The following is a 23,101-nucleotide window of genomic DNA, read 5'->3' as shown; positions in this document are numbered from 1 at the left end:
TGTGTATAGGTTGGTAGAGAGTGTGTATAGGTTGGTAGAGAGTGTGTATAGGTTGGTAGAGAGTGTGTATAGGTTGGTAGTTGGTAGAGAGTGTGTATAGGTTGGTAGAGAGTGTGTATAGGTTGGTAGTTGGTAGAGAGTGTGTATAGGTTGGTAGAGAGTGTGTATAGGTTGGTAGAGTGTGTGTGTATAGGTTGGTAGTTGGTAGAGAGTGTGTATAGGTTGGTAGAGAGTGTGTATAGGTTGGTAGTTGGTAGAGAGTGTGTATAGGTTGGTAGAGAGTGTGTATAGGTTGGTAGAGTGTGTATAGGTTGGTAGAGAGTGTGTATAGGTTGGTAGAGAGTGTGTATAGGTTGATAGAGAGTGTGTATAGGTTGATAGAGAGTGTGTATAGGTTGGTAGAGAGTGTGTATAGGTTGATAGAGAGTGTGTATAGGTTGGTAGAGAGTGTGTATAGGTTGGTAGAGAGTGTGTATAGGTTGGTAGAGAGTGTGTATAGGTTGGTAGAGAGTGTGTATAGGTTGATAGAGAGTGTGTATAGGTTGGTAGAGAGTGTGTATAGGTTGGTAGAGAGTGTGTATAGGTTGGTAGAGAGTGTGTATAGGTTGGTAGAGAGTGTGTATTGGTTGGTAGAGAGTGTGTATAGGTTGGTAGAGAGTGTGTATAGGTTGGTAGAGAGTGTGTATAGGTTGATAGAGAGTGTGTATAGGTTGATAGAGAGTGTGTATAGGTTGATAGAGAGTGTGTATAGGTTGGTAGAGAGTGTGTATAGGTTGATAGAGAGTGTGTATAGGTTGATAGAGAGTGTGTATAGGTTGATAGAGAGTGTGTATAGGTTGGTAGAGAGTGTGTATAGGTTGGTAGAGAGTGTGTATAGGTTGGTAGAGAGTGTGTATAGGTTGGTAGAGAGTGTGTATTGGTTGGTAGAGAGTGTATAGGTTGGTAGAGAGTGTGTATAGGTTGGTAGAGAGTGTGTATAGGTTGATAGAGAGTGTGTATAGGTTGGTAGAGAGTGTGTATAGGTTGGTAGAGAGTGTTTATAGGTTGATAGAGAGTGTGTATAGGTTGATAGAGAGTGTGTATAGGTTGGTAGAGAGTGTGTATAGGTTGGTAGAGAGTGTGTATAGGTTGATAGAGAGTGTGTATAGGTTGATAGAGAGTGTGTATAGGTTGGTAGAGAGTGTGTATAGGTTGATAGAGAGTGTGTATAGGTTGATAGAGAGTGTGTATAGGTTGATAGAGAGTGTGTATAGGTATAGGTTGGTAGAGAGTGTGTATAGGTTGAGTTGAGAGTGTGTATAGGTTGATAGAGAGTGTGTATAGGTTGATAGAGAGTGTGTATAGGTTGGTAGAGAGAGAGTGTGTATAGGTTGGTAGAGAGTGTGTATAGGTTGGTAGAGAGTGTGTATAGGTTGGTAGAGAGTGTGTATTGGTTGGTAGAGAGTGTATAGGTTGGTAGAGAGTGTGTATAGGTTGGTAGAGAGTGTGTATAGGTTGATAGAGAGTGTGTATAGGTTGGTAGAGAGTGTGTATAGGTTGGTAGAGAGTGTTATAGGTTGATAGAGAGTGTGTATAGGTTGGTAGAGAGTGTGTATTGGTTGGTAGAGATGTGTATAGGTTGGTAGAGAGTGTGTATAGGTTGGTAGAGAGTGTGTATAGGTTGATAGAGAGTGTGTATAGGTTGGTAGAGAGTGTGTATAGGTTGGTAGTTGGTTGGTAGAGAGTGTGTATAGGTTGGTAGAGAGTGTGTATAGGTTGGTAGAGAGTGTGTATAGGTTGGTAGAGAGTGTGTATAGGTTGGTAGTTGGTTGAGAGAGTGTGTATAGGTTGGTAGATGGTAGAGAGTGTGTATAGGTTGGTAGAGAGTGTGTATAGGTTGGTAGAGAGTGTAAACTGATTGATTACATCAGAGAGTGTGTACAGATGTAGCCCAGAAAACACACACACAGTCCTAATGAGAGGTGTGTGGCTGGTTGAAGTTTTCAACAAGCATGTCTATTCTGGGCTCAGTATTTCTTGGCAGTGTAACACTGAGGTCATGCTCAGCATTGAGACCGTTTCTGTACTTGAGAACCCTGTCTTGCATAAGTACGTGGTACCAAACTGGATCAGAACATCTCCTGCTTTCGCAGTCAGGCAGGAGACAGCTTCCTGTTCCTGTTGTCTCAAAAAGCATCGTGCTTCAATCAGTTTATTCCAGTTCAGAATACAAATGATTACGGTTCCAACCTAGACTAGTTTTTAACAATAATTTCTATAGTAAGATGTACAGTAGGCCTGGTTATTTCTACAGTAAGATGTACAGTAAGGCCTGGTCATTTCTACAGTAAGATGTACAGTAGGCCTGGTTATTTCTACAGTAAGATGTACAGTAAGGCCTGGTTATTTCTACAGTAAGATGTACAGTAGGCCTGGTAGAGAGTGTGTATATTTCTACAGTAAGATGTACAGTAGGCCTGGTCATTTCTAGACAGTAAGATGTACAGTAGGCCTGGTTATTTCTACAGTAAGATGTACAGTAGGCCTGGTTATTTCTACAGTAAGATGTACAGTAGGCCTGGTCATTTCTTCAGTAAGATGTACAGTAAGGCCTGGTTATTTCTACAGTAAGATGTACAGTAGGCCTGGTCATTTCTACAGTACGATGTACAGTAGGCCTGGTCATTTCTACAGTAAGATGTACAGTAGGCCTGGTCATTTCTACAGTAAGATGTACAGTAAGGCCTGGTCATTTCTACAGTAAGATGTACAGTAGGCCTGGTTATTTCTACAGTAAGATGTACAGTAAGGCCTGGTTATTTCTACAGTAAGATGTACAGTAGGCCTGGTTATTTCTACAGTAAGATGTACAGTAGGCCTGGTCATTTCTACAGTAAGATGTACAGTAAGGCCTGGTCATTTCTACAGTAAGATGTACAGTAGGCCTGGTTATTTCTACAGTAAGATGTACAGTAAGGCCTGGTTATTTCTACAGTAAGATGTACAGTAGGCCTGGTCATTTCTACAGTAAGATGTACAGTAGGCCTGGTCATTTCTGTAGTAAGATGTACAGTAAGGCCTGGTTATTTCTACAGTAAGTTGTACAGTAGGACTGGTTATTTCTACAGTAAGATGTACAGTAGGCCTGGTTATTTCTACAGTAAGATGTACAGTAGGCCTGGTCATTTCCACAGTAAGATGTACAGTAAGGCCTGGTTATTTCTACAGTAAGATGTACAGTAGGCCTGGTCATTTCTACAGTAAGATGTACAGTAGGCCTGGTTATTTCTACAGTAAGATGTACAGTAGGCCTGGTCATTTATACAGTAAGATGTACAGTAGGCCTGGTCATTTCTACAGTAAGATGTATAGTAGGCCAGGTCATTTCTACAGTAAGATGTACAGTAGGCCTGGTCATTTCTGACAGTAAGATGTACAGTAGGCCTGGTTATTTCTACAGTAAGATGTACAGTAGGCCTGGTTATTTCTACAGTAAGATGTACAGTAGGCCTGGTCATTTATACAGTAAGATGTACAGTAGGCCTGGTCATTTCTACAGTAAGATGTATAGTAGGCCTGGTCATTTCTACAGTAAGATGTACAGTAGGCCTGGTCATTTCTACAGTAAGATGTACAGTAGGCCTGGTTATTTCTACAGTAAGATGTACAGTAGGCCTGGTCATTTCCACAGTAAGATGTGGTATACAGTAAGATGCCTGGTTATTTCTACAGTAAGATGTACAGTAAGGCCTGGTTATTTCTACAGTAAGATGTACAGTAGGCCTGGTTATTTCTACAGTAAGATGTACAGTAGGCCTGGTAGGCCTGGTTATTTCTACAGTAAGATGTACAATAGGCCTGGTGTATTTCTGGTAGAGTAAGATGTACAGTAGGCCTGGTCATTTACAGTAAGATGTACAGTAGGCCTGGTATAGGTTGGCCTATTTCTACAGTAAGATGTACAGTAGACCTGGTCATTTCTACAGTAAGATGTACAGTAGACCTGGTCAGTTGGTATTTCTACAGTAAGATGTACAGTAGGTAGAGGTCATTTCTACAGTAAGATGTATAGGTTCAGCAGTATAGGTTGGTCATTTATACAGTAAGATGTACAGTTGGTGGGACTGGTCACTTCTACAGTAAGATGTACAGTAGGCCTGGTTATTTCTACAGTAAGTATGGTATTTCAGTAAGATGTATAGGTTGGTAGAGAGTGTGTATAGGTTCATTTCTACAGTAAGATGTACAGGGCCTGGTGTGTATAGGTTGGTACAGTAAGATGTACAGTAGGTTGGTCATTTCTACAGTAAGATGTACAGTAGGCCTGGTCATTTGTATACAGTAAGATGTACAGTAGGCCTGGTCATTTCTACAGTAAGATGTACAGTAGGCCTGGTCATTTCTACAGTAAGATGTACAGTAGGCCTGGTTATTTCTACAGTAAGATGTATAGGTTGGTAGTAAGGCCTGGTCATTTCTACAGTAAGATGTACAGTAGGCCTGGTCATTTCTACAGTAAGATGTACAGTAAGGCCTGGTCATTTCTACAGTAAGATGTACAGTAGGCCTGGTTATTTCTAGTAAGATGTACAGTAGGCCTGGTCATTTCTACAGTAAGATGTACAGTAGGCCTGGTCATTTCTACAGTAAGATGTACAGTAGGCCTGGTCATTTCTACAGTAAGATGTGTATAGGTTGGTAGAGATTTCTAGTAAGATGTACAGTAGGTTGGTCATTTCTACAGTAAGATGTACAGTAGGCCTGGTCATTTCTACAGTAAGATGTACAGTAGGCCTGGTCATTTCTATAGGTAAGATGTACAGTAGGCCTGGTCATTTCTACAGTAAGATGTACAGTAAGAGTCATTTCTATAGTAAGATGTGTAGTAGGCCTGGTCATTTCTACAGTAAGATGTACAGTAGGCCTGGTCATTTCTACAGTAAGATGTACAGTAGGCCTGGTCATTTCTACAGTAAGATGTACAGTAGGCCTGGTCATTTCTACAGTAAGATGTACAGTAGGCCTGTCATGTAAGATGTACAGTAGGCCTGGTTTTCTACAGTAAGATGTACAGTAGGTTGGTGGTCATTTCTACAGTAAGATGTACAGTAGGTTGGTCATTTCTACAGTAAGATGTACAGTAGGCCTGGTCATTTCTAAGAGTACAGTATGGTATTTCAGTAAGATGTACAGGGCCTGGTCATTTCTACAGTAAGATGTACAGTAGGCCTGGTATTTCTACAGTAAGATGTACAGTAGGCCTGGTTATTTCCTAGGTTGGTAGAAAGATGTACAGTAGGCCTGGTTTTCTACAGTAAGATGTACAGTAGGCCTGGTCATTTCTGCAGTAAGATGTACAGTAAGGCCTGGTTATTTCTACAGTAAGTTGTACAGTAGGTTGGTAGGCCTGGTTATTTCTACAGTAAGATGTATAGGTTGGTAGTGTGTAGGCCTGGTTATTGTATAGGCAGTAAGATGTACAGTAGGCCTGGTAGATTTCTACAGTAAGATGTACAGTAGGCCTGGTCATTTCTACAGTAAGATGTACAGTAGGTTGGTCATTTCTACAGTAAGATGTAGGCAGTAAGATGTACAGTAGCCTGGTTATTTCAGTACAGTAAGGTTGTAGGCCTGGTCATTTCAGTTGTACAGGCCTGGTCATTTCTACAGTAAGATGTACAGTAGGCCTGGTTATTGGTACAGAAGTGTATAGTAAGATGTGTAAAGGCCTGGTTACAGTAGGCCTGGTCATTTCCACAGTAAGATGTACAGTAAGGCCTGGTTATTTCTACAGTAAGATGTACAGTAAGGCCTGGTTATTTCTAAGATGTACAGTAGGTTGGTAGTAAGATGTACAGTAGGCCTGGTTATTTCTACAGTAAGTTGTACAGTAGGCCTGGTCATTTCTGTAAGATGTACAGTAGGCCTGGTCATTTCTGCAGTAAGATGTACAGTAGGCCTGGTTATTTCTACAGTAAGATGTACAGTAAGGCCTGGTTATTTCTACAGTAAGATGTACAGTAGGCCTGGTTATTTCTACAGTAAGATGTACAGTAGGCCTGGTTATTTCCACAGTAAGATGTACAGTAGGCCTGGTTATTTCTACAGTAAGATGTACAGTAAGGCCTGGTTATTTCTACAGTAAGATAGGTTGGTACAGTAGGCCTGGTTATTTCTACAGTAAGATGTACAGGTAGGATGACCTGGTTATTTCTACAGTAAGATGTACAATAGGCCTGGTTATTTCTACAGTAAGATGTACAGTAGGCCTGGTCATTTCTACAGTAAGATGTACAGTAGGCCTGGTTATTTCTACAGTAAGATGTACAGCAGGCCTGGTTATTTCTACAGTAAGATGTACAGTAGGCCTGGTTATTTCTACAGTAAGATGTACAGTAGGCCTGGTCATTTCTACAGTAAGATGTACAGTAGGCCTGGTCATTTCTACAGTAAGATGTACAGTAGAGGCCTGGTTATTTCTACAGTAAGATGTACAGTAGACCTGGTCATTTATACAGTAAGATGTACAGAAGGCCTGGTCATTTCTACAGTAAGATGTACAGTAGGCCTGGTTATTTCTACAGTAAGATGTACAGTAGGCCTGGTCATTTCTACAGTAAGATGTACAGTAGGCCTGGTCATTTCTTGGTAAGATGTACAGTAGGCCTGGTCATTTCTACAGTAAGATGTACAGTAGGCCTGGTCATTTCTACAGTAAGATGTACAGTAGGCCTGGTCATTTCTACAGTAAGATGTACAGTAAGGCCTGGTGTTTCTACAGTAAGATGTACAGTAGGCCTGGTCATTTCTACAGTAAGATGTACAGTAGGCCTGGTTATTTCTACAGTAAGATGTACAGTAGGCCTGGTCATTTCTACAGTAAGATGTACAGTAGGCCTGGTCATTTCTACAGTAAGATGTACAGTAGGCCTGGTCATTTCTACAGTAAGATGTACAGTAGGCCTGGTCATTTCTACAGTAAGATGTACAGTAGGCCTGGTCATTTCTACAGTAAGATGTACAGTAGGCCTGGTCATTTCTACAGTAAGATGTACAGTAGGCCTGGTCATTTCTACAGTAAGATGTACAGTAGGCCTGGTCATTTCTACAGTAAGATGTACAGTAGGCCTGGTCATTTCTACAGTAAGATGTACAGTAGGCCTGGTCATTTCTACAGTAAGATGTACAGTAGGCCTGGTTATTTCTCAGATAAGATGTACAGCAGGCCTGGTCATTTCTACAGTAAGATGTACAGTAGGCCTGGTCATTTCTGCAGTAAGATGTACAGTAAGGCCTGGTTATTTCTACAGTAAGATGTACAGTAAGGCCTGGTCTTTCTACAGTAAGATGTACAGTAGGCCTGGTCATTTCTACAGTAAGATGTACAGTAAGGCCTGGTTATTTCTACAGTAAGATGTACAGTAGGCCTGGTTATTTCTACAGTAAGATGTACAGTAAGGCCTGGTTATTTCTACAGTAAGATGTACAGTAGGCCTGGTTATTTCTACAGTAAGATGTACAGTAGGCCTGGTCATTTCTACAGTAAGATGTACAGTAGGCCTGGTTATTTCTACAGTAAGATGTACAGTAGGCCTGGTCATTTCTACAGTAAGATGTACAGTAGGCCTGGTAATTTCTACAGTAAGATGTACAGTAGGCCTGGTCATTTCTACAGTAAGATGTACAGTAAGGCCTGGTCATTTCTACAGTAAGATGTACAGTAGACCTGGTCATTTCTACAGTAAGATGTACAGCAGGCCTGGTCATTTCTACAGTAAGATGTACAGTAGGCCTGGTCATTTCTACAGTAAGATGTACAGTAGGCCTGGTTATTTCTCAGAAAGATGTACAGCAGGCCTGGTCATTTCTACAGTAAGATGTACAGTAGGCCTGGTCATTTCTGCAGTAAGATGTACAGTAAGGCCTGGTTATTTCTACAGTAAGTTGTACAGTAAGGCCTGGTTATTTCTACAGTAAGATGTACAGTAGGCCTGGTTATTTCTACAGTAAGATGTACAGTAGGCCTGGTCATTTCTACAGTAAGATGTACAGTAGGTCTGGTCATTTCTACAGTAAGATGTACAGTAGGCCTGGTCATTTCTACAGTAAGATGTACAGTAGGCCTGGTCATTTCTAAAGTAAGATGTACAGTAGGCCTGGTCATTTCTACAGTAAGATGTACAGTAGGTCTGGTCATTTCTACAGTAAGATGTACAGTAGGCCTGGTCATTTCTACAGTAAGATGTACAGTAGGCCTGGTTATTTCTCAGAAAGATGTACAGCAGGCCTGGTCATTTCTACAGTAAGATGTACAGTAGGCCTGGTCATTTCTACAGTAAGATGTACAGTAGGCCTGGTTATTTCTACAGTAAGATGTACAGTAGGCCTGGTCATTTTTCATCTTCATCTGTCATGTTACTATGGTTACACTATCAGTAGCTAGCTAGCTTGCTTTTGCTAACGTTAGCTATTAGCTGTGTAACGTTACAAGGCCAGAGGATTGTTTCGAAAGAGAAACTCACATCTACTACTATGAGAGATAGACAGTACTCCCTTATTTCTGCTGATCATCACCAGGTTATAAAATGACAACAACGACTTGTTAGTTGACTCACTTTTCCACTTTTGAAGTTTCCTGAAGCAATATTATTTTTTTACTACGCAAGTCAGTTAAGAACAAATTCTTATTTTCAATGACGGCCTAGGAACAGTGGGTTAACTGCCTGTTCAGGGGCAGAACGACAGATTTTTACCTTGTCAGCTCAGGGATTCGAACTTGCAACCTTCCGGTTACTAGTCCAACACTCTAACCACTAGGCTACGCTGCCGCCCATGAAAAAACTCCCTGGGTTTACCGTCATGTTGTACCTGGACGTGGCGTTTTATTAATTTGTTAGTTTTGACAGACTCATTACTAAGCACTTCCACAAAACACATTTTGGGCGCTCCTCGTTAATTCTCAAATTTTGTACGAAAGAGACAAAAAAAAAGTCATCCCTGTATTTGCGTTTCATGACGTTTGAGCTCAGTCAGAACTTACGGCTACCGTGAGTCCATTTCATGTGGGAATAACAAGTCTGTGGCTTGAACGACAGCGCTGCAGCGTGTGGGTCGCGGAGTGATCTTCAAGAAAACTGCAGAAAAAAGATCTGGTAAACCGTGAAGCGCGAGGCATCTCCCGCAACCTCTCCCACTCACGCAGGTGCCAAACCAGAGCAGAGACCGCCGATAATGCAGAGAGCGCACTGAACCTGGACAAATCAATTCCAGTAAATTAATGTAATAATTATACACTTAGTGGGTCGTGACCCATACTTTAAGAAACGCTGATCTAGAGTGTTGAGTCCAGTCCAGGTTATTTTTGAGCTAGCTGGTCACATGACTCTCACAGAGGAAATGATTGTGAACGGACAGAGAGCACAGCAACATCTGGAGTTGAGACGATAAAACCTGTTCATGGAGTATTGAACTCTGACCCTACAACGTCCAGACTACCAATGGGTTTCTGTTCTACCTGATCAACAGCACAAGCATTTCGCTACACTCGCAATAACACCTGCTACCCATGTGTATGTGAACAATAACATCTGCTACCCATGTGTATGTGACCAATAACATCTGCTACCCATGTGTATGTGACCAATAACACCTGCTACCCATGTGTATGTGACCAATAACATCTGCTACCCATGTGTATGTAACCAATAACATCTGCTACCCATGTGTATGTGACCAATAACATCTGCTAACCATGTGTATGTAACCAATAACATCTGCTACCCATGTGTATGTAACCAATAACATCTGCTAACCATGTGTATGTAACCAATAACATCTGCTACCCATGTGTATGTGACCAATAACATCTGCTACCCATGTGTATGTGACCAATAACATCTGCTAACCATGTGTATGTAACCAATAACATATGCTAACCATGTGTATGTGACCAATAACATCTGCTACCCATGTGTATGTGACCAATAACATCTGCTACCCATGTGTATGTAACCAATAACATCTGCTAACCATGTGTATGTAACCAATAACATCTGCTACCCATGTGTATGTGAAATAACATCTTCTACCCATGTGTAACCAATAACATCTGCTACCCATGTATGTAACCAATAACATCTGCTACCCATGTGTATGTAACCAATAACATCTGCTAACCATGTGTATGGAACCAATAAGATTTGATTAGATCATTATTGCACCCACCTGATGTCCCAGGTCTAAATCAGTCCTTGATTAGAGGGGAATCACCCACCTGGTGTCCCAGGTCTAAATCAGTCCCTGATTAGAGGGGAATCACCCACCTGGTGTCCCAGGTCTAAATCAGTCCCTGATTAGAGGGGAATCACCCACCTGGTGTCCCAGGTCTAAACCAGTCCCTGATTAGAGGAGAATCACCCACCTGGTGTCCCAGGTCTAAACCAGTCCCTGATTAGAGGGGAATCACCCACCTGGTGTCCCAGGTCTAAACCAGTCCCTGATTAGAGGAGAATCACCCACCTGGTGTCCCAGGTCTAAACCAGACCCTGATTAGATGAGAATCACCCACCTGGTGTCCCAGGTCTAAACCAGACCCTGATTAGAGGAGAATCACCCACCTGGTGTCCCAGGTCTAAACCAGTCCCTGACTGTGCTACATGGAGGGGAGAAACCCACAGGCAATCATATCCCCTTTCTCCTGAAGTGTACACTCATTGACTACTTCCCACAAATCTAAAAGCATTGGATTGGTAGAGGCATGGGCTAGAGAGGAGCGGCAGGGTAGCCTAGTGGTTAGAGCGTTGGAATAGTAACCGAAAGGTTGCAAGTTCGAATCCCCGAGCTGACAAGGTACAAATCTGTCGTTCTGCCCCTGAACAGGCAGTTAACCCACTGTTCCTAGGCTGTCATTGAAAATAAGAATTTGTTCTTAACTGACTTGCCTAGGACATTCCCACTATATTCCTTTTCCCAGTCACTTCCTGTCCAAGGGAAGTGAACACTTTGAGAGTTTGGAGATAATTGGAAAGAAAACCACTGCTAGCAAAGGGCTGAGAATAGAATGGTCTCAATGGGACTCCCTGCTCAAATGTTCACTAAAAGTAAAAAAAAAAAAAAATAAAAATAGAGGAGGCCATTGGGAGAACGGAGTGAAAGGCATCTGAAGAACCCTGACATGTAACCTAAGCTAACCTGTACCTTGTTGATGGTGAGGTTCTCATTCCGTAGCCTCTGTTTGTTCTTCTGCATCTTGCCGGGCATCATCTTGCCCGTTCGGAAGTCAAAACATCCCAGGTCCACCGCGTTGCCTAGGTAACGGGACAGCTGGGGTTTGCTCCGGAACTTCTTCCCTTTGGGACTGAGGGGGGTGAAGAGGAAAGACAGCAGCAGTGTTAGTTATGTACTGTACCAAGTGTTGAGGTCCAAAAGCATCGATCGTTCAAGAGAGGAACGTTCTACAGAGACCAGGGTAGCTCATGTATTTCACAATGTTACTAAAGCCAGCAAAGTGTATTAATAGCAGAGCTGCCAGTCTCATTATGTCAGGGTAGTGGGGCTATATTAATAGCAGAGCTGCCAGTCTCATTATGTCATGGTAGTGGGGCTATATTAATAGCAGAGCTGCCAGTCTCATCGTGTCAGGGTAGTGGGGCTATATTAATAGCAGAGCTGCCAGTCTCATTATGTCATGGTAGTGGGGCTATATTAATAGCAGAGCTGCCAGTCTCATCGTGTCAGGGTAGTGGGGCTATATTAATAGCAGAGCTGCCAGTCTCATTATGTCATGGTAGTGGGGCTGTATTAATAGCAGAGCTGCCAGTCTCATCGTGTCATGGTAGTGGGGCTGTATTAATAGCAGAGCTGCCAGTCTCATCGTGTCAGGGTAGTGGGGCTATATTAATAGCAGAGCTGCCAGTCTCATCGTGTCATGGTAGTGGGGCTGTATTAATAGCAGAGCTGCCAGTCTCGTTATGTCAGGGTAGTGGGGCTGTTAATAGCAGAGCTGCCAGTCTCATTGTGTAATGGTAGTGGGGCTGTATTAATAGCAGAGCTGCCAGTCTCATTGTGTCATGGTAGTGGGGCTATATTAATAGCAGAGCTGCCAGTCTCATTATGTCATGGTAGTGGGGCTGTATTAATAGCAGAGCTGCCAGTCTCATTGTGTCATGGTAGTGGGGCTGTATTAATAGCAGAGCTGCCAGTCTCATTGTGTAATGGTAGTGGGGCTGTATAAATTGCAGAGCTGCCAGTCTCATTGTGTCATGGTAGTGGGGCTATATTAATAGCAGAGCTGCCAGTCTCATTATGTCATGGTAGTGGGGCTGTATTAATAGCAGAGCTGCCAGTCTCATTATGTCAGGGTAGTGGGGCTGTATTAATAGCAGAGCTGCCAGTCTCATTATGTCAGGGTAGTGGGGCTGTATTAATAGCAGAGCTGCCAGTCTCATTATGTCATGGTAGTGGGGCTGTATTAATAGCAGAGCTGCCAGTCTCATTATGTCAGGGTAGTGGGGCTGTATTAATAGCAGAGCTGCCAGTCTCATTATGTCAGGGTAGTGGGGCTGTATTAATAGCAGAGCTGCCAGTCTCATTATGTCAGGGTAGTGGGGCTGTATTAATAGCAGAGCTGCCAGTCTCATTATGTCAGGGTAGTGGGGCTGTATTAATAGCAGAGCTGCCAGTCTCATTATGTCAGGGTAGTGGGGCTGTATTAATAGCAGAGCTGCCAGTCTCATTATGTCAGGGTAGTAGGGCTCTATTAATAGCAGAGCTGCCAGTCTCATTATGTCATGGTAGTGGGGTTGTCAACATAAGTAACACCTGCCAGTTGCCACACGTACTTAGGCTAAATTCAATTCTCCCAAGAAACACTTGACTAGTTCTCAGGCTGGAGGAAACATTTAAAGGCAGCAGGGAGGACCATCTTATGTGGCAGAGGATCAATGGCATCACAACCCAGAAAACATATATCCCTGGCCAAACCCATCAAGTAGACAGTTCTTCGTCTCCTTCTCCTGAGTCGTTGTCGGGCCCTCTTCACAACAGTGTTGGTGTGTTTGGAGCATGATCGATCCTTTGTGGCGTGGACAGAGAGGAAGTTGAAGCTCTCGACCCGCCCCACTTCGGCCCCGTCGATGTGAATGGGGACCTGTCCAGCCATCCTGTTCCTATAGTCCAGGGGCCAGTGCCTTTGTCTCGTTGACGTTCAGGGAGAGGTTGTTGTCTTGACACCCTATCCTTCTCCCTACTACTCAAGTCTCACTTCCTGGCTATATTAATATTAGAAAAGAAATTGGCCAGCATGTCTTGAGCAAAGATGATAGTGGAGAACAAAATGGAGACCGTCTTTATTACCCTACAAAATGACAGGTGAGTCTGAGTGAAATGGGGTAGTGGAGTGGTAGGGCCTGGACGGATGGCCAGGGTGACTGGACGGGTGGCCAGGGTGACTGGACGGATGGCCAGGGTGACTGGACGGATGGCCAAGGTGACTGGACGGATGGCCAGGGTGACTGGACGGATGGCCAAGGTGACTGGACGGGTGGCCAGGGTGACTGGACGGATGGCCAGGGTGACTGGACGGATGGCCAGGGTGACTGGACGGATGGCCAGGGTGACTGGACGGATGGCCAAGGTGACTGGACGGGTGGCCAGGGTGACTGGACGGATGGCCAGGGTGACTGGACGGATGGCCAAGGTGACTGGACGGGAGGCCAAGGTGACTGGACGGGTGGCCAGGGTGACTGGACGGGTGGCCAGGGTGACTGGACGGATGGCCAGGGTGACTGGACGGGTGGCCAGGGTGACTGGACGGGTGGCCAGGGTGACTGGACGGATGGCCAAGGTGACTGGACGGATGACCAAGGTGACTGGACGGATGGCCAGGGTGACTGGACGGATGACCAAGGTGACTGGACGGGTGGCCAGGGTGACTGGACGGATGGCCAAGGTGACTGGACGGATGGCCAAGGTGACTGGACGGATGGCCAGGTGGCCAGGGTGACTGGACGGATGGCCAGGGTGACTGGACGGATGGCCAGGGTGAATGGGATGTCTGAGGTTGTTTTCCTAAGGATAAACTCAGTCAGTGCTGAGAGAGAGAGAGAATGGGTGTGATCACATCCTTAACCCGGGCAGGTTGGTCAATTAGAAAATAGCATTTCCTCTTCAGACCAAGGCCTACAATAGGGTCCGTTTAAACAGCTGGCTCACACAGTAGACAACACACAGATGGTCGCTGTAATCTCAGAACCAGGCATCTTGAAACAGGAAACAAGAGCCTCTGACTAGAATACCGGCTGACATTTTCTATTTTGTATTCTGACGATTCTACAGAGGGCTGCTTTCAGCCGTTCGTCATCGCTGTGTGTCCAAAGCATAAAACCGTGACGTTGTGTGACTCAGACCCTCACTTAACTGAAAGACCGTTGAAAACAATCCGAGAGATTGTCTGACCACCACTACTTCTCCGTTTAGCTCAGTCTCCACCTCAGCCGAACTCATCTCATACGCAGATGAGGGAGCGCCCAGCTCTGTGACTCATCGCTATGCACATCGATCTGTGACCGGCGGTCGGAAGGACACAGATGAGTGTGTGTGTGTGTGTGTGTGTGTGTGTGTGTGTGTGTGTGTGTGTGTGTGTGTGTGTGTGTGTGTGTGTGTGTGTGTGTGTGTGTGTGTGTGTGTGTGTGTGTGTGTGTGTGTGTGTGTGTGAGACCTTGAAGCGTCTCAGGAGCGAGTGGGTAGGTGACTAGGAGCTAGGCCGCTACATGACTCAGCGATGAGTCAAAGCCGAACCAGAGACACACACACAACTTATTTTCAGAGAGAACCGAGACAAACACAACCCAGCCCACTCTGACTGACTGGCTCGACCACACAGATCTGGTGAGAGGGATTTGAGGGTGTGGAATTCCACAGTGGTTCTTCATGCAGAGAGGACTAGAGAAACTAATAGTGAAGTCACTCATTGAAAGAAGGCTTATGAAGGAAGATACCAAACGCTGTCAACTTTCTAGACTGTCAACTGTCAACTTTCTAGACTGGCTTGTGAAAATGTCAGCTATCGTTGTAAACATGTAGGCTATGTTTCCACGTAGTTAGCTCAGCTATCATGCTAATTTGCATGTGCAGCAGTAAAGTTACACAGAAAAGTGGTTGTGGAAAATAAGGGGAAGAGAGGAGTAGAGAACCATGGTAGAGGGAGAGAGAGTAGAGAACCATGGTAGAGGGAGAGAGAGTAGAGAACCATGGTAGAGGGAGAGAGAGTAGATAACCATGGTAGAGGGAGTGAGAGAGAGTAGAGAACCATGGTAGAGGGAGAGAGAGTAGAGAACCATGGTAGAGGGAGAGAGAGTAGAGAACCATGGTAGAGGGAGAGAGTAGAGAACCATGGTAGAGGGAGTGAGAGTAGAGAACCGTGGTCGAGGGAGAGAGAGTAGAGAACCGTGGTAGAGGGAGAGTAGAGGGAGTAGAGAACCGTGGTCGAGGGAGAGAGAGTAGAGAACCATGGTAGAGGGAGAGAGTAGAGAACCATGGTCGAGGGAGAGAGAGTAGAGAACCATGGTAGAGGGAGAGAGAGTAGAGAACCATGGTAGAGGGAGAGAGAGTAGAGAACCATGGTAGAGGGAGTGAGAGTAGAGAACCATGGTAGAGGGAGAGAGAGTAGAGAACCATGGTAGAGGGAGAGAGAGTAGAGAACCATGGTAGAGGGAGAGAGTAGAGAACCATGGTAGAGGGAGAGAGTAGAGAACCATGGTAGAGGGAGAGAGAGTAGAGAACCATGGTAGAGGGAGAGAGAGTAGAGAACCATGGTAGAGGGAGAGAGAGTAGAGAACCATGGTAGAGGGAGAGAGAGTAGAGAACCATGGTAGAGAGAGAGAGAGAGAGAACCATGGTAGAGGGAGAGAGAGTAGAGAACCATGGTAGAGGGAGAGAGAGTAGAGAACCATGGTAGAGGGAGAGAGAGTAGAGAACCATGGTAGAGGGAGAGAGAGTAGAGAACCATGGTAGAGGGAGAGAGAGAACCATGGTAGAGAACCATGGTAGAGGGAGAGAGAGTAGAGAACCATGGTAGAGGGAGAGAGAACCATGGTAGTAGAGAACCATGGTAGAGGGAGATAGTAGAGAACCATGGTAGAGGGAGAGAGAGAGAGGTAGAGGGAGAGAGAGTAGAGAACCATGGTAGAGGGAGAGAGAGTAGAGAACCATGGTAGAGGGAGAGAGAGTAGAGAACCATGGTAGAGGGAGAGAGTAGAGAACCATGGTAGAGGGAGAGAGAGAGAGTAGAGAACCATGGTAGAGGGAGAGAGAGTAGAGAACCATGGTAGAGGGAGAGAGAGTAGAGAACCATGGTAGAGGGTGTGAGAGTAGAGAACCATGGTAGAGGGAGAGAGAGGTAGAGGGAGAGTGAGAGTAGAGAACCATGGTAGAGGGAGAGAGTAGAGAACCATGGTAGAGGGAGAGAGTAGAGAACCATGGTAGAGGGAGAGAGAGTAGAGAACCATGGTAGAGGGAGAGAGTAGAGAACCATGGTAGAGGGAGAACCATGGAGAGGGAGAGAACCATGGTAGAGGGAGTGAGAGTAGAGAACCATGGTAGAGGGAGAGAGAGAGAGTAGAGAACCATGGTAGAGGGAGAGAGTAGAGAACCATGGTAGAGGGAGAGAGAGTAGAGAACCATGGTAGAGGGAGAGAGAGTAGAGAACCATGGTAGAGGGAGAGAGAGTAGAGAACCATGGTAGAGGGAGAGAGAGTAGAGAACCATGGTAGAGGGAGAGAGAGTAGAGAACCATGGTAGAGGGAGAGAGTAGAGAACCATGGTAGAGGGAGAGAGAGTAGAGAACCATGGTAGAGGGAGTGAGAGTAGAGAACCATGGTAGAGGGAGAGAGAGTAGAGAACCATGGTAGAGGGAGAGAGAGTAGAGAACCATGGTAGAGGGAGAGAGAGTAGAGAACCATGGTAGAGGGAGAGAGTAGAGAACCATGGTAGAGGGAGAGAGAGAGAGTAGAGAACCATGGTAGAGGGAGAGAGAGTAGAGAACCATGGTAGAGGGAGAGAGTAGAGAACCATGGTAGAGGGAGAGAGTAGAGAACCATGGTAGAGGGAGAGAGAGTAGAGAACCATGGTAGAGGGGAGAGAGAGTAGAGAACCATGGTAGAGGGAGAGAGAGTAGAGAACCATGGTAGAGGGAGAGAGAGTAGAGAACCATGGTAGAGGGAGTGAGAGTAGAGAACCATGGTAGAGGGAGAGAGAGTAGAGAACCGTGGTAGAGGGAGAGAGAGTAGAGAACCATGGTAGAGGGAGAGAGAGTAGAGAACCATGGTAGAGGGAGAGAGAGTAGAGAACCATGGTAGAGGGAGAGAGAGTAGAGAACCATGGTAGAGGGAGAGAGAGTAGAGAACCATGGTAGAGGGAGAGAGAGTAGAGAACCATGGTAGAGGGAGAGAGAGTAGAGAACCATGGTAGAGGGAGAGAGAGTAGAGAACCATGGTAGAGGGAGAGAGAGTAGAGAACCATGGTAGAGGGAGAGAGAGTAGAGAACCATGGTAGAGGGAGAGAGTAGAGAACCATGGTAGAGGGAGAGAGAGTAGAGAACCATGGTAGAGGGAGAGAGAGTAGAGAACCATGGTAGAGGGAGAGAGAGTAGAGAACCATGGTAGAGGGAGTGAGAGTAGAGAACCATGGTAGAGGGAGAGAGTAGAGAACCATGGTAGAGGGAGAGAGAGTAGAGAACCATGGTAGAGGGAGAGAGAGTAGAGAACCATGGTAGAGGGAGAGAGAGTAGAGAACCATGGTAGAGGGAGAGAGTAGAGAACCATGGTAGAGGGAGAGAGAGTAGAGAACCATGGTAGAGGGAGAGAGTAGAGAACCATGGTAGAGGGAGAGAGAGTAGAGAACCATGGTAGAGGGAGAGAGTAGAGAACCATGGTAGAGGGAGAGAGAGTAGAGAACCATGGTAGAGGGAGAGAGAGTAGAGAACCATGGTAGAGGGAGTGAGAGAGGAGCAGTGTCTTATAGGCTAGTCTCTGTAGTTCCCCATGGCTTCCCCATGGCTTCCCCTTGGCTCCCCCTTGGCTTCCCCATGGCTTCCCCCATGGCTTCCCCATGGCTTCCCCTTGGCTTCCCCATGGCTTCCCCTTGGCTTCCCCTTGGCTTCCCCCATGGCTTCCCCCTTGGCTTCCCCCATGGCTTCCCCCTTGGCTTCCCCCTTGGCTTCCCCCTTGGCTTCTATCTTGGTGTAGACACAAGCTCAAGCAAAACTGAGAGTAGAGAGAGAGATTTTAATGAAGTTTCCCAATGTGTCCGTCTGCCTGTCTGTCTGGCGATGGCTGTGTGTGTGGTTGTGAGAGCAGCTGGTAGTATTGAAGGGGCGTTTGCTTGCCAGCGAAGGTCAAGGGGCACTCTCCCATGGCATGCTCCTCCCCCTCCCCGGAACAGACAGATGGACGGAGAGACAGGCAGGCGGACAGACGTCTCTCTCAGGTGTGTTCAGTAGGGAGGTAAAAACTTGGCCTGGGCATGAAGATCCAGGTAATCATGAAATATTCTCTCCCCCACGCTGTGACTCAGCAGACTCTGAACGCTGCTCTCTCAGACACACACATGTTGGTGACGACCCCGATACAATATCATATGTATAGGGGACAGGGATACTGTAGTGATGGAGGTAGATATGTATAGGGGGAAGGGGACAGGGATACTGGAGTGATGGAGGTAGATATGTATAGGGGACAGGGATACTGGAGTGATGGAGGTAGATATGTATAGGGGACAGGGATACTGTAGTGATGGAGGTAGATATGTATAGGGGACAGGGATACTGGAGTGATGGAGGTAGATATGTATAGGGGACAGGGATACTGGAGTGATGGAGGTAGATATGTATAGGGGACAGGGATACTGGAGTGATGGAGGTAGATATGTATAGGGGACAGGGATACTGTAGTGATGGAGGTAGATATGTATAGGGGACAGGGATACTGGAGTGATGGAGGTAGATATGTATAGGGGACAGGGAAACTGTAGTGATGGAGGTAGATATGTATAGGGGGAAGGGGACAGGGATACTGGAGTGATGGAGGTAGATATGTATAGGGGGAAGGGGACAGGGATACTGGAGTGATGGAGGTAGCTATGTATAGGGGACAGGGATACTGGAGTGATGGAGGTAGATATGTATAGGGGACAGGGATACTGTAGTGATGGAGGTAGATATGTATAGGGGACAGGGATACTGGAGTGATGGAGGTAGATATGTATAGGGGACAGGGATACTGTAGTGATGGAGGTAGATATGTATAGGGGACAGGGATACTGGAGTGATGGAGGTAGATATGTATAGGGGACAGGGATACTGGAGTGATGGAGGTAGATATGTATAGGGGACAGGGATACTGGAGTGATGGAGGTAGATATGTATAGGGGACAGGGATACTGGAGTGATGGAGGTAGATATGTATAGGGGACAGGGATACTGGAGTGATGGAGGTAGATATGTATAGGGGACAGGGATACTGGAGTGATGGAGGTAGATATGTATAGGGGACAGGGATACTGTAGTGATGGAGGTAGATATGTATAGGGGACAGGGATACTGGAGTGATGGAGGTAGATATGTATAGGGGACAGGGATACTGGAGTGATGGAGGTAGATATGTATAGGGGACAGGGATACTGGAGTGATGGAGGTAGGTATGTATAGGTGACAGGGATACTGGAGTGATGGAGGTAGATATGTATAGGGACAGGGATACTGGAGTGATGGAGGTAGATATGTATAGGGGACAGGGATACTGTAGTGATGGAGGTAGATATGTATAGGGGACAGGGATACTGGAGTGATGGAGGTAGATATGTATAGGGGACAGGGATACTGGAGTGATGGAGGTAGATATGTATAGGGGACAGGGATACTGGAGTGATGGAGGTAGATATGTAGAGGGGGCAGGGATACTGGAGTGATGGAGGTAGATATGTATAGGGGACAGGGATACTGGAGTGATGGAGGTAGGTATGTATAGGGGACAGGGATACTGGAGTGATGGAGGTAGATATGTATAGGGGACAGGGATACTGGAGTGATGGAGGTAGGTATGTATAGGGGACAGGGATACTGGAGTGATGGAGGTAGGTATGTATAGGGGACAGGGATACTGGAGTGATGGAGGTAGATATGTATAGGGGACAGGGATACTGGAGTGATGGAGGTAGATATGTATAGGGGACAGGGATACTGGAGTGATGGAGGTAGGTATGTATAGGGGACAGGGATACTGGAGTGATGGAGGTAGGTATGTATAGGGGACAGGGATACTGGAGTGATGGAGGTAGATATGTATAGGGGAAGGGGACAGGGATACTGGAGTGATGGAGGTAGATATGTATAGGGGACAGGGATACTGGAGTGATGGAGGTAGGTATGTATAGGGGACAGGGATACTGGAGTGATGGAGGTAGATATGTATAGGGGAAGGGGACAGGGATACTGTAGTGATGGAGGTAGATATGTATAGGGGACAGGGATACTGGAGTGATGGAGGTAGATATGTATAGGGGACAGGGATACTGGAGTGATGGAGGTAGATATGTATAGGGGGAAGGGGACAGGGATACTGGAGTGATGGAGGTAGATATGTATAGGGGACAGGGATACTGGAGTGATGGAGGTAGATATGTATAGGGGACAGGGATACTGGAGTGATGGAGGTAGATATGTATAGGGGACAGGGATACTGGAGTGATGGAGGTAGATATGTATAGGGGACAGGGATACTGGAGTGATGGAGGTAGATATGTATAGGGGACAGGGATACTGGAGTGATGGAGGTAGATATGTATAGGGGACAGGGATACTGGAGTGATGGAGGTAGATATGTATAGGAGACAGGGATACTGGAGTGATGGAGGTAGATATGTATAGGGGACAGGGATACTGGAGTGATGGAGGTAGATATGTATAGGGGACAGGGATACTGGAGTGATGGAGGTAGATATGTATAGGGGACAGGGATACTGGAGTGATGGAGGTAGATATGTATAGGGGACAGGGATACTGGAGTGATGGAGGTAGATATGTATAGGGGACAGGGATACTGGAGTGATGGAGGTAGATATGTATAGGGGACAGGGATACTGGAGTGATGGAGGTAGATATGTATAGGGGACAGGGATACTGGAGTGATGGAGGTAGATATGTATAGGGGACAGGGATACTGGAGTGATGGAGGTAGATATGTATAGGGGACAGGGATACTGGAGTGATGGAGGTAGATATGTATAGGGGACAGGGATACTGGAGTGATGGAGGTAGATATGTATAGGGGGAAGGGGACAGGGATACTGGAGTGATGGAGGTAGATATGTATAGGGGGAAGGAGACAGGGATACTGGAGTGATGGAGGTAGATATGTATAGGGGACAGGGATACTGTAGTGATGGAGGTAGATATGTATAGGGGGAAGGAGACAGGGATACTGGAGTGATGGAGGTAGATATGTATAGGGGAAGGAGACAGGGATACTGGAGTGATGGAGGTAGATATGTATAGGGGGAAGGGGACAGGGATACTGGAGTGATGGAGGTAGATATGTATAGGGGAAGGAGACAGGGATACTGGAGTGATGGAGGTAGATATGTATAGGGGGAAGGGGACAGGGATACTGGAGTGATGGAGGTAGATATGTATAGGGGGAAGGGGACAGGGATACTGGAGTGATGGAGGTAGATATGTATAGGGGACAGGGATACTGGAGTGATGGAGGTAGATATGTATAGGGGACAGGGATACTGTAGTGATGGAGGTAGATATGTATAGGGGACAGGGATACTGTAGTGATGGAGGTAGATATGTATAGGGGACAGGGATACTGGAGTGATGGCTATTTATCCATCGTATTGCTTGGAAATAGAAACTGGTCCTGAGCCTGTTGGTGTCAGACATGATGCACCGGTAACTCTTGCCATATGACAGCAGAGACAATTGTCTATGGCTTGGGTGGGTGTCTATTGTGACGACCCTCCCACTCTGTCTGCCGTATTCTCTCTGTTATTTCCTTATTAGGATGCCGGTGGGCGGAGTTGGGAGGGTCGTCAGCTACATGGGAAACACCTGGGCCAGGTTTCTCCCAGGATAAATACACCACTTCCCCATTCATGGAGGAGACTCTCTCCATGCAGACACACCTGGGCTCGGTGTCTCCCAGGATAAATACACCACTTCCCCATTCATGGAAGAGACTCTCTCCATGCAGACACACCTGGGCCAGGTGTCTCCCAGGATAAATACACCACTTCCCCATTCATGGAGGAGATTCTCTCCATGCAGACACACCTGGGCTCGGTGTCTCCCAGGATAAATACACCACTTCCCCATTCATGGAGGAGACTCTCTCCATGCAGACACACCTGGGCCAGATGCCTCCCAGGATAAATACAGCTCTTCCCCATTCATGGAGGAGACTCTCTCCATGCAGACACACCTGGGCCAGGTGTCTCCCAGGATAAATACACCACTTCCCCATTCATGGAGGAGACTCTCTCCATGCAGACACACCTGGGCCCGGTGCCTCCCAGGATAAATACACCACTTCCCCATTCAGGAGGAGACTCTTCCATGCAGACACACCTGGGCCCGGTGCCTCCCAGGATAAATACACCACTTCCCCATTCATGGAGGAGACTCTCTCCATGCAGACACACCTGGGCCCAGTGTCCCCAGGATAAATACACCACTTCCCCATTCATGGAGGAGACTCTCTCCATGCAGACACACCTGGGCCAGGTTTCTCCCAGGATAAATACACCACTTCCCCATTCATGGAGGAGACTCTCTCCATGCAGACACCTTTTGTAGATTGTGTTGTGGTTCTTGGTGGCCTTTTGTTTGTTTGCTTTGGCACCTTTCAACACCCTGCATTATCACATTCATGCAACACACTCACTTACACTACTGATGACTGATTACACACACCATTGGATATTATACTTAGTTACTTTAGTTAATAAATATATATTTTGCTACTCCTTATCTCCACGTTGTCTCCCTTTGTTACGGGCTTTGAGCCGGTTCGTGACACTATGGCTTGGGTGGGTGTCTATGGCTTGGGTGGGTGTCTATGGCTTG

General features: G+C 46.1%; 1 protein-coding gene and 2 long non-coding RNA genes across 35 annotated transcripts in view; 2 read left to right on the top strand and 1 right to left on the bottom strand.

Annotated features, from left to right (window-relative positions):
• LOC127931641 (uncharacterized) overlaps positions 1 to 1,686 on the top strand; it is a 2,318-nt gene extending 632 nt beyond the window's left edge. For 3 of the 29 annotated variants that reach the window (XR_008142094.1, XR_008142085.1, XR_008142083.1), the window contains 5 exons: positions 1 to 51; positions 194 to 331; positions 899 to 1,064; positions 1,107 to 1,253; positions 1,473 to 1,550. The exon at positions 1 to 51 is cut by the window's left edge. This is a non-coding gene — a long non-coding RNA (uncharacterized LOC127931641). Of the gene's footprint in view, positions 52 to 193; positions 437 to 520; positions 857 to 898; positions 1,254 to 1,390; positions 1,551 to 1,638 lie in introns of those variants that run through there. The other 26 variants (XR_008142092.1, XR_008142070.1, XR_008142074.1 and 23 more) reach the window with 24 other exon arrangements.
• Positions 1 to 23,101, bottom strand: part of LOC127931640 (methyl-CpG-binding domain protein 2-like) — a 151,167-nt gene that overhangs the window by 103,919 nt on the left and 24,147 nt on the right. For both annotated transcript variants that reach the window (XM_052524911.1, XM_052524910.1), the window contains exon 2: positions 11,176 to 11,335. In XM_052524911.1, the coding sequence (XP_052380871.1) occupies positions 11,176 to 11,335 (160 nt within the window). The remainder of the gene's footprint in view (positions 1 to 11,175; positions 11,336 to 23,101) is intronic.
• LOC127931642 (uncharacterized) lies at positions 18,223 to 22,153 on the top strand. Of its 4 annotated transcripts, XR_008142099.1 has the most exons (5): positions 18,223 to 18,973; positions 19,148 to 19,587; positions 19,747 to 19,866; positions 20,559 to 21,419; positions 21,653 to 22,153. It is a non-coding gene; the product is annotated as an uncharacterized LOC127931642 (long non-coding RNA). The 4 variants fall into 4 exon arrangements; XR_008142101.1 differs by lacking the exon at positions 19,747 to 19,866 and having other exon boundaries at positions 19,148 to 19,627; positions 20,559 to 21,332; XR_008142100.1 differs by lacking the exon at positions 19,747 to 19,866 and having other exon boundaries at positions 19,148 to 19,627; positions 20,559 to 21,332; positions 21,606 to 22,153.

The sequence above is a fragment of the Oncorhynchus keta genome, chromosome 9 (assembly GCF_023373465.1).
Source record: "Oncorhynchus keta strain PuntledgeMale-10-30-2019 chromosome 9, Oket_V2, whole genome shotgun sequence".
NCBI lineage: Eukaryota > Metazoa > Chordata > Actinopteri > Salmoniformes > Salmonidae > Oncorhynchus > Oncorhynchus keta.
This window is presented reverse-complemented; position numbering and strand designations above follow the sequence as displayed.